Source organism: Monopterus albus, unplaced genomic scaffold (genome assembly GCF_001952655.1).
Source record: "Monopterus albus unplaced genomic scaffold, M_albus_1.0 scaffold23.1, whole genome shotgun sequence".
NCBI lineage: Eukaryota > Metazoa > Chordata > Actinopteri > Synbranchiformes > Synbranchidae > Monopterus > Monopterus albus.
In genome coordinates, this window is record NW_018127903.1 from 70,621 (window position 1) to 81,208 (window position 10,588).

At 42.0% G+C, this 10,588-nt stretch overlaps 2 protein-coding genes across 6 annotated transcripts in view; both read right to left on the bottom strand.

Annotated features, from left to right (window-relative positions):
* LOC109956996 (dynamin-1-like protein) lies at positions 1-6,962 on the bottom strand. Of its 5 annotated transcripts, none has more exons than XM_020594537.1 (18): positions 6,767-6,962; positions 6,066-6,168; positions 5,733-5,874; positions 5,410-5,448; positions 5,213-5,259; positions 5,038-5,109; positions 4,860-4,946; positions 4,542-4,704; positions 3,868-3,988; positions 3,367-3,705; positions 2,854-2,974; positions 2,570-2,725; positions 2,389-2,478; positions 2,198-2,296; positions 1,931-2,047; positions 1,733-1,842; positions 1,440-1,599; positions 1-1,311 (listed from the first exon to the last, which is right to left on the bottom strand). In XM_020594537.1, exons 2-18 carry the CDS (start codon positions 6,165-6,167, stop codon positions 1,255-1,257), a joined length of 2,022 nt encoding a protein of 673 aa, XP_020450193.1. In that variant the 5' UTR covers position 6,168; positions 6,767-6,962; the 3' UTR covers positions 1-1,254. The 5 variants fall into 5 exon arrangements, with proteins under 5 accessions (XP_020450193.1, XP_020450191.1, XP_020450192.1 ...); XM_020594535.1 differs by having other exon boundaries at positions 6,066-6,179; XM_020594536.1 differs by having other exon boundaries at positions 6,066-6,192.
* A 229-nt stretch (positions 6,963-7,191) lies between these two features.
* ubl4a (ubiquitin like 4A) overlaps positions 7,192-10,588 on the bottom strand; it is a 4,660-nt gene continuing 1,263 nt past the window's right edge. Inside the window, exons 2-4 of the mRNA XM_020594566.1 lie at positions 9,333-9,438; positions 8,987-9,201; positions 7,192-7,824 (exon numbers count right to left, since the gene is read on the bottom strand). Of these exons, the coding sequence (XP_020450222.1) occupies positions 7,717-7,824; positions 8,987-9,201; positions 9,333-9,438 (429 nt within the window). The 3' untranslated portion in view covers positions 7,192-7,716. The remainder of the gene's footprint in view (positions 7,825-8,986; positions 9,202-9,332; positions 9,439-10,588) is intronic.

Genomic DNA, 10,588 nt, shown 5'->3' on the forward strand with positions numbered 1-10,588 from the left:
TACAGAAAGAGATCCACATTAATTGCTAAAGCACTTGAGGGAGGACCCTGCCAGAACAACAACCCAAGTCAGAAACAGCAGATGGAAAAAATGAATATTTTTACACAATAAATAATGTTACACATGATTACTGGCACAAAAGCAAATGGCTCTGGTTAACAGACACAGGTTTACAGTGTACCAAAGACTGCATGCAGGAGGCAAAGGGTTGGGAATCTAGAAGAGGCTTATCTCTCTGTACCATTAACAGTGAATGATTACTTTGGGGAAGTTAAGAGAAGCTACAAAACATTTCAGTTATACCACCTGGACCTAAAGTCTAATAAAACGACCCTTATAATTTTATCTCCTTACAATTTTTTTGAAAATTTTTAATAATTAAAAAATTCCCCAATAGTATAGTATTAGACAGCACATAGTATCCATCCACCCCTATGTAGTAGCCTCCTCAAACCCCCACACAGACAGAGGGAGGCGTCTGTCAGGAATGTTTGGTCTCCATGTTAAGGAAAACACATAACTGGCAAGTAAGTGCAGTGGTTAACAGTATAAATGGGCTGATATGTAAATCTGACTCTGGAAAATAAACCTGATATTGATTAGCTCAACAGAGCCAGAAAAACCAATCTGCAGTCATCCTGTAATTTCTGTGTAAGACCATGGTCTGTCTTTAGTGTTGCACTGCAGTGAGCACTGATTGAGTTGTATTTTCACTTCATTTATATCTCTGGTGACGGCTCCAGCAACGAGGATTAAAGCTGGAACACGTCTAATCCAACATAGGTTTTAGCACCTGCTGACGGGACTCGAAGGAAGCCCGGCTTCTATGTGGAAATGTACAGTGTGAACACATTTTGATCCAAAGCCTGCCCTGAAGAGAAGCCTAAATATTCCACATATAATTTAGAGCAAGAATCATATGACCCAAAACATTATATCACAAAACTGATGAAAAAAGATTTTGTTCGCAGCTGTGTCTTTCACATTTCAACTTTGCAATAAGACTTTCATCCTGAGTGTTTAATTAATTTCTATCACTATATAACGTTCACAGTGAAAAGCACTGTTCAAATGGACAGCTGATAGGACAGAGTAGATCTAAATGTGCTATGGTCGTTGGTCCATGACAAAACAATGGTAGCGCCACACATATAGAAACAGGCCCACACTCTCTGGCTTCAAATCACATACACTCTCATACTCTCAAAGCTGTCCTGTCACAAGGGAATAAGGGAACTTGTTTGTGTCCTCTGGCTACCACAGATGAGTCTCTCGGATTTCACAGATGATGTTATTGGCCTTTTTGAGTGCCTGAGAAAGAAAGGAAAAAGAGATGCTAGTTAAATTGCTGGCTTCGAAATAGGAGGAAAAAGTAAAAGGACTTGCTGTTCTTGATGCTCGGAACCTATTCAGAGGACAAAACCATCAGCCAATTTTACCTCAAGCATTAGAGCAACCTCAGTCCGCTGCTGTGCCGTGTCCTGTGACTCAATGAGCAGCTCCTGTAGCAGTGGCTGTTTGTAAAGCTGACCCACCAGCTCACTCTGCAGATGCTCTTTCACAAAGTTCACCAAGAAGTGCATCACTGTCTTGGGCACACTGTGGACACCAGCCATGAGACAAAGTTAGACAATCAGCATTATTAACAACAATTGAACTCAACAGGAGAAACAAAAGGAGAAATGGGGAGAGAGGGTTTCCCCCAGGTGCTCTGGACTTGTTCCATTCAAACCTGTCTTGGATGCTTTTGCGGACAATGAGGAAGTAGCACTTGATGAGGCGCTGGATGACCTCGCAGTCCCTCTGCTCCCTCGTGCTCAGCTTGCGGGATACAGGCACCGCCTTGGCAGAGACAGCCAAAGTAAAATGTTGACAGCAATAATTCTTTGGAGACAAAGTATTCTGTCCTACTGCTCATCCTGCAACTCACTGTGTCTAGGAGGTTAACAGCCTGGCCTTTGCTGGGGCTGCCAAATCCTCCAGCTGGGGCTTTCTCTTCCGCAACCTTCTCATTCTTCCAGCGCTTCCCTCCATCAAGGGCCTCGGCCTGACAACAAGATATCAGAGGGTCAAAGCAATTTTGGCTGAACTTGGAATCCCACTACATATTTTGAAAGGCACTGTAATGTGTGGGCATGAAACATAATGGTCAAGGCTCCTCAGACGACGACTTCTGCTATAAGGGACAAATAACTACCTGCTGACTGTTGACAGATGCCGAGACCTGCGCTGCATCTGTGAAGTCTGGATGCTTCGTGTTGATGTAAGCAAGCTCTATTGCTACTAAATTGTGCACCTAAAAGAAAAAAAAATGCCCTAAACAGTTGGTAGGACTTGATTGTCGATTATTATAATTAGAAAGATCATCTCAGTTGAGCTGTAGATTACCATCTCATTCGTAATCGGCAAGCGCTTCCTCAGTAATCCAGTCACTACTTCCACAATGGAATCATGCAGTTTGGGAAATCGCAGAAGCTCCTTGCAAACACAGAGACATACGTTCTTAACATGGTGCCGTCATAATTAATATAGCACTGTTTTGGAAAGACTAGAAGGAGAAGTGACTAACCTGTGTGCTGAAAGATGAGCAATGCTGGATGATCCTCTGCATCTCTTCATGAACAAGCTCTACACAGCGCAGGCTGGGCTCTTCCAGACGTTTAATTTGCCGCTTCACAAGCAACTCAAAGGACACCTCTGGTACAAAGAGAGCTGGCCGTGGACCCTGCACGGGAAAAAAACCCCCAACATATATAGTAATTCTACTATTTACCTACTAATCCTCTAAATGAGATAACTTGACACGAGTATGGATTAAAAATACAACACAAATAGAAGCTAAGAGAAGATTACCGTAGCATTGCGAATGGCTGTGAGGATATCGAGCTCAGTCAGACCCCCAAGGGGGTCGATGGACTGCAAAGTGCGGCCAAAGGTCTCATGGAATATGTAACAGATGCGAGCACCGCCACAGCTGCAGAAGAGACAGGTTCAGCTCTGTGACACTGACGTTGTGTGTCAGCAATGTTAATCATGCCAAAAATAAATGCAATCACCCAAAAAGGTCAATATTTGCTCTCTACATATTTACATGAATTTAATCTCCTTGTGGTAAGAGGGCTGAGATGAAGGTGCCAAGAGAAAATGCTGATAAGACTCTAATTTATAATATTACCCCAAGGACATTACCCTTGTGACATACACTGTATGCTGAATTGTGTAATAACTATTAAATCGGATGCGTAAAGAACATGAGAAAATAAGAGTCAGTTCACTACAACATTAAAAAAAAAAGAAAAAAAAGACGTGTCATCATAAAACATCTCTTGCTCACTGAAGAAGCTCCTATAGTGGGGTCAGACTCACAGCTCTGAGGTTTGGATGTGCCTGGCTGTTCCTTCGATGGTGTTGCAGTAATCACTGGCAAACTTGGTGACTATCTGCAGCAGGGTGGCGCTGTGGTCCTCTACTGGCTGGCCATAGCTGTTGAGCTGTGCCTGGTACTGGGCACTCAGCACGGTCACTCGGGTTTTGAGGTCTGGCAGGCAGTCCCGGATGTGGTGCATGAGCAGTCTGCTGAGAGTTTTGGCCAGATAGCGTGATCCGGCACGGGAGGCAAGTGAGGGGTAGTGGCGCTGCAGGAAGGCCTGCTCATCCCTCATTGAGTCCTCCAGGCTCTTCTGGGTATTGATGTCATGTTGGCTCCTTGGCGGGACACCAGTTAGGTTGAGAGAGAATGGAGTCAGGTGATCAGGGTTAATAACATGACACCATGCTGTATTGTAAAGCTAAAACATTACATAGCTAAAATCAAATAAAACCAAGCTTTGATCACCAAACATGACAAGCAGTACTATAATTCCAAACCTGTTAACCACCCCAATAATGCCGAGCCTGACTGGGATGACTCTACCCAGAAGCACCTCCAGAGCATCAGTCCCTGCATCCATCAGATCCAGCTTACTGACCACCAGCAGTGTCCGACGACCTGACGGACACACAAACACAGCAGGGGAACATTACATTTTTAAGAACAGCTGACAGTCCCCCTCCATTCAGTCATCATTTAGCTCGACAAAGCCAGTAGGAAATCTCAGTGGGGCATAACAAAAAAGAAACAGGAAGCAAATCTCACATGGGACAAGATTTGAGGCTAACAGAGGAACATTTGGGCCCAGATACACATATGCAGCTTGTACACAATAACTATGCACACCAGGAATTTCTAGGCCATACTGTCAAACCCCTGAGACAATTACTGCAGGCATATTCTCATTATCAATCAAGCCATTCTTCAGAGTGCACCATAATAGCAACATTAATATTCTAAGCAACTGTTAACTGCCAGGATGCTGTTCACAATAGAGACTGATGGGTCCAACAGCCTGAAATGACTTGAGAATAATGTGTTCTTCCTGCATATTTAATAATTTAAAATCCATTTCTACCTGAAGCATGTTATGTAATAGGCACTGATGGAAGGGAAAGACAATTAAAATGAAATCTGAGGAGAAGAAGTGCCTGTGTACAACACATCTTACCATCTGGATCGACTTCACGTGCCAATTTCAGTGCATCAGAGGTGGCCAAGTCATAGTTGGCAGGGGACACCACGAGAATGAGGGAGTTCGGATTGGAGATGAAGGACAAGATCATCTCTTGCACTTGAGCCTCAATGTCTTCTGGCTGGTCCCCGACAGGAACCTGAAGCGACAACGATAAACAGCCAACGTTACAGTAAGCACAGCACAGATGCAGTACAGGAAACACAATACAGTCACTGTTAATTATGATCTTGTGTCGCTATGTTTGCACACATAAAACAAAAACAAGATTCTTAGTCGAGTGGCTCAGTTTACCTTAGTAATTCCAGGTAAATCAACCAGAGTTAGATTAAGAACTTTGGAGGAGAAAATCTTCAAGTATATGGGCTCCGGACTGATTCCCTGGAGGGTAGGTGAAGAGGAAAGAAAATCACGAGTGTAAAAAATCTAAATCGAAGGCATTACTCATTGCACATCAGTGCTTTCTCTTCACCTTGTTGTCACCTGAAGTGCGTTCGGTCTCTGCTTCAATTTCACGACAAATTTCCTGAAAATCTGTGAAGATCTGTCAAAAAAAAAGGTGAGACAACGAGGCATCAGCTTAACACACCACATGATACATGACAAAAGCAGTGAGCACATCATTTCACTTTCACAGATGGATGTACCTGGTTCTTGCAGTGTAAGAATGTGCCCCATTCTTCAGCCTTGACCCCTGAAGAGACATAAAGAGCGAGTGAAAATCATTTCACAGAAATGTCTCAAACATGTAGAATGTTAACAGATTAACAACAAAGTGAACAAAATGTCTTAAAAGGTTAAAAAAATGACTAGGCTAAACCATGCAGACCAAATATACAGAGACCTGGATATCTGTTTTGGGTGTTTTGTTTTACCCCGTTTCCTGGAAGAAGCAGCAAAGAAGAGGAGGAAAAAATACGTACATGTTAAAAAAGAGAGGCCAAGGCTCTAACGGTGAGTGAAAGTGCCATGGCTAACAGCTAATCACACATAAAGTACTGCAAGAGGATTCCATGCACAGACAAAAATGATAAACCTGCTGCACTGCTCTAATCTGCTGATACTCTAAATATCTTAACTTTCTTAACCTGACTGGATGATTAAAGTAATATTTAAAACAACCTCTCTCTGGCAGGGAAAACACACTAAACAAAATCACATGTGTACCATTCTCCAGCTTCAGTCTCTCCTGCAGAGGGGGGACATTGATAAGCTGCAACACCAGGGGTCGTCTTGTGACTATTCCTGATCCCCGAGGCAAGAAATCCCGTCCAACCAGGCTCTCCAGCACAGAGCTCTTCCCACTGCTCTGTTATGACACATATTAAGAGCAATTCAGCAATGTATCAAACAACACTGATTCAGTCGGTTTCTCTCATTGGTGTGTGCATTACCGATACAACAATAATACATCTTTAATCTCTGATAAATTCAAAAAGAGATTTTACAGGCTCATTATTGGCAATTTAAGTTGATATTTAAACTTGTTTCTTGGCTGACCTGAGATCCGACCACGACTATCTGTGGCAGCTGTACGATCTCTGCGCCCACTGTAAGAAACACCTCCTGCAGCCGGTTGATGGTGGGAATCAGGGTTTCCATCCTTTCAATAAACTGGACAGACTTACTAAATAGGTAAAATGGAACAACAACGTGTATGGGCAAACAGAAAGTAACGTTACAGAAAAGTAAATCATATGACGTAAATCGTCCGCAGGCTTGAGTAATTCAAAACAACTAACGCTAGCTAAGAATAGGCTAATCAAAAAGCCCAATGAGGATGGCGATTGCACCCACTGTACTCCAAGAAAAACAAAACACTGTACTGAAGAACCGTGGCTGTGGCTGATAAATATAAAAATAAAATTGTCCTGGGAAGCCAGTATTGCTTCGCCACAGGGACAAGTGGTCCTGATGAGAGGGATTAACGCCCAAGCATCAGTTTGACTTCCAGTGTGCAGAATCCTCCCAGATGACACACCAAAGTAGGATTTTAAGTGAAAGGCCCGCTTTTAATTATCAACAACGACAATGAACTATCGTCAAAGTTACACAGCAACAAATGATGTGGTAACGCAGGCCAAAGGGCTCGGTATTATCTGATGATATTAGCTGGCTAAAGCTAACTGGGAAAGGCAGGAAGTGAAACCGATGTTACTAGCTTTGTGCTAACGCTAGCTTAGCCGATGCTACATTCTTACCTTGCCGATGTTCAGTAAAGTATACCACTCCTTGCAGAAAAGGTGCAAACGTCAAAAGCACCCCATTCTACCCGAATTCATATCCGACATTAGCAGCAAAAGAAATAACAGTCAGTGCAGTCATGTACTACATATGCGGTAGTGCAGTCATGTACTACATATGCGGTACCCCTATTTCTCTCAATCAATGCGATTGGTTAAAAAATATGAATCACAGATCCGTTCACATGATTGGTCGACGTGAAGCAGTATCTATATTCAGTCCCACCCCGTGAAACAACTCGGGACCCAAAGTTCATATCCTTTTTCTAACCTCCGCTACGTTTTAAACTAGAAAATAGCTAAAACCCTTCCCTGTCATTCTTCATCACTTTTTTACATTTGCCAAATCACTCAAATATCAGCAGACAACACAAGAGAAAACGGTCTTTTCTGTACTTTAATGTCTGTATATCTATAAACATTATTTACAAATCATATGACCATCAGTTACTTATGGGATAAAACGTATTACTTTCTCACTTATGGTTAATAGAAAACAGAGAGTCCTCATCCAACACAGTTGACTAATAAATACCCTCCAGTAGTGTCTCCTGGGGTTGTAGCAGCCAGAGATAATGTGAAACCAACAGCATAAATGGATTCCTTTGTATTCTAATACAATGTGATTGAGTCTTATGTCATTACTGCAACATCAGTGACAAGAATCAGTTCAAAATGGCCAAGTTTTCTTATCCAGCCCTCCGGTTGTGGATAAGAAAGCCCTATTGCTGAAACAATCGCCAGTCAGTGTTATCAGTGTTCACTCAGCCACTGATTAGGCACACAACAGGGGCTTTGCAACAAAACTGACACTGTATTTTCCATGCCTTAAAAAAACCGTATGCATCCTCAAGCACCGAGTGCCTCTTGAAAGACGATCACAAAGAGCAGCTTCCAGCGAGGCATTCTTAGTCCATATATGATGTGTCCATGCTTTCGCCATCTGGGTGAAGCAGTCTTCCCGCTAAACGCTCAATGTCATCAAGACTGAGCTGTCGAAGAGAACGTTCATAGTCCTGGAAGAAAAACAAAATAAAAACACCGAGATGAAGCAACTTAAAAATATACAGGATAGCTTTAAGTATGTTACACGGGTGGGCGTGAAGGAGTGCAGTGTGTAGTTAATGTAACTACCCTGCATAATCATGTTAACCAGCCATATATAAACTTTGTCCTAATTTATGAGCTTTCTGATCCATCAGGCGGCAGCTCCTTCCCAAATGAGAAAGTCTAATCTAGTCTAAGAGACTAAAATTAATGGCGCGTTAATGGGAGGCGCTCACCAACTTGGCAAGTCAAGCATTTGCAAATTTATGACCAGGAAGTTTCCATGAAACTGCCAAATTATTAATAGCAGTTGTAAACAGGGACAAACTTGCAGCTGAGTTTCATTTCACCAAGCTTATGGTTGAAGACATCCATATAACCTCCAATTACAGGGTCCATAAAAAGTATTTTTATGTTGGCTTGTGGCTTTGCTTATTTACACCTTGCTGAAGGTTCTACAAAGTGTGTTCTTCTATGATATACTCAAGTGGTAGCTCAGCCACTGTACTGAACCATCTGATAAAAACAATATTATCACATGTTGAATCCAGATTTTAAGACTTGACCAAGCTTGCCTGAAGACACTAAAACAACCAACTACCATATGATGGATTGTGGATACAGCAGACTACAAAGGCTAAACTTGCAGTTTCCTCCAAATCTGGACAAAAATGAGGACTGTATGTCTTGGCCAAGAGACACTGAAATGGGACAGGCCTTGTCGACCTGTTATGATGTATTCTGACATAAACATGAAAACTTGGGAGGATCCAATCTTAGAGAGGAGCATTTTTACTAAATGAATAAGAGGCAAAAGATTAGATGACAATTGAAAACTATTGTCAAAAATTAATATTCTTAATTTTTCAGAAAATATGAAATTATCATCTTGTACTCACTTTGATATGTTCTTTAAACTGGGCTAAAACCCTTTAAAGCTACATTGTATGATGCCCTTCCTAATATTTCCAGCCTCCATTAATAAAAACATTATGAACAATAATCTGTTCAGCAGTTATCCACATCTAAAAATGAGCAAACTTTGAGCTTAGATCACAATAAAGATACCCCTTTGGCACATTTAACTGTGTATTATTGATGGCTAGGAATGTAGATGTTGCATTTAAATACCTTAATGAGCTGTTCATGGACTTTTGCTGCATCTGCTGGACTGAAGTGCCTAGCAAGTATGGTGAACACCATGTGCCACACTCCACCGTGTGAGCCACTGCTGCTGCTGCCGCTGGCAGCCGTCCCTGAAGCTCCGGTTCTGTCTCCCACTGGACGGATTACCAGATTCAATTTAGCCTCAGGACCAATGGAGTAATCACTCAGTCTGTGTTCATCTGAGGAAAGCAATACAGCATGCAATCATCAAAAATGTTAAACCATAATTCATGTAAAAAAACAGACTGATGATCAAGTAATTACAGCCACGCACAAAGGGTATGAAACACTTGACTGGTGGAAAATCTACCTGCAAGCGCTTTCCCTTTATACAGCAACCGCTGCTGGTTTGCTGGTATGTTGAGACGTTCAGACACCAGTTCCTTCACTGTGGAGACCTTTTCGTCTTCTGTCACCTGGATGATCAACAACACGATGGTTTGCTCACATTGCACGATCAAAAAACATTTGTAAAGCATTCTCCCTTTCAGCCTGGATTAAGAGCGCTCAAATGTCATAAGGGTGTAGCCAGCAGAAATTCATACTTAGCATTGGCCTGATATTTATCCCATACGCACCACATACATAGCAATAAACAGGCATGTTAGGGTGTGGGCATGTACTTTTTACTGCTTCCAGATTAGGGCTAGGTCAAACACTGCATGAGTATGATCACTGACAGTGTTTAAAAGAGTTCAGAGTCACTTCTCTTCCACAGAATACTAAGGAGAAACACTTCCCCATTTGCTACACAAATCATTAAAAGTTTTAGATTATGTGTCACTCCCTATGCCAGACATCAATAGTATAATTAACTAGACAATAAACTTAAAAAAAAACAGAGCAAAACAAAAAAAACCAACAAAAAAACAAAACTAGTGGTCCCTACACTCACATATACATTGCTTAAGTTCACTCAGCTGTAGTACAGTGGCTTCAGAAGGTATTTAGACCCTTTCATTTTTGCACACCATATTGTGGTGTAGATATGTATAACTGGCCCTGGTAGGCTAGTGGTTAAGGCGCAGCGCTCTCGCTACTGCAGCCCAGGTTCGAGTCAGGGTTGTGTCAGAAAGGGCATCCGGTGTAAAACATGTGCCAAATGTCAACATGCGAGAATTCAGTGTGACAATTCGCTGTGGTGACCCCTAAACAGGAAAAGCCGAAAGTGACCTTACTGTGGTGTCAATAAAAGTATTGATCTACACCAAAAAACCCTTAATGACAAAGTGAAAAGTTATTAGAAATGTTTGTAAATGAATTAAAAATCAAAACCTGAAATCTCTCATTTACAAAAGCAGAAGTTCCTTCGGCAGCATGTACAGCTTCAAGTCTATTCAAGCTTGGCACATCTAGATTTGGGTAGTTAATCCCATTCTTCCTGATGGATCCCTCTGACGTTCCATGATATTGGCTGCCTGGGCCATTCAAGGACAGTCAGAGATTTGACCCAAAGTCGCTCTAGCGTTGGCTTGCCTGTATGCTTCAGGTCATTGTCGGTTAGGAACACTCTGGAACAGGCTTTCTTCAAGAACCACTCCATAATTTGCTTCTTTCACACTTATC

What these genes read in the sequence shown, in the direction of transcription:
- LOC109956996 (XM_020594537.1), bottom strand. Translation starts at nt 6,167, where the DNA reads ATGGAAACCCTGATTCCCACCATCAACCGGCTGCAGGAGGTGTTTCTT. An exon ending in ACGTGAAGTCGATCCAGATG is followed by an intron (nt 3,989 to 4,541) that starts GTAAGATGTGTT and finishes TGTGTCCGTCAG; the next exon opens with GTCGTCGGACACTGCTGGTG. An exon ending in CGCAAAAGCATCCAAGACAG is followed by an intron (nt 1,600 to 1,732) that starts GTTTGAATGGAA and finishes TGGTGTCCACAG; the next exon opens with TGTGCCCAAGACAGTGATGC.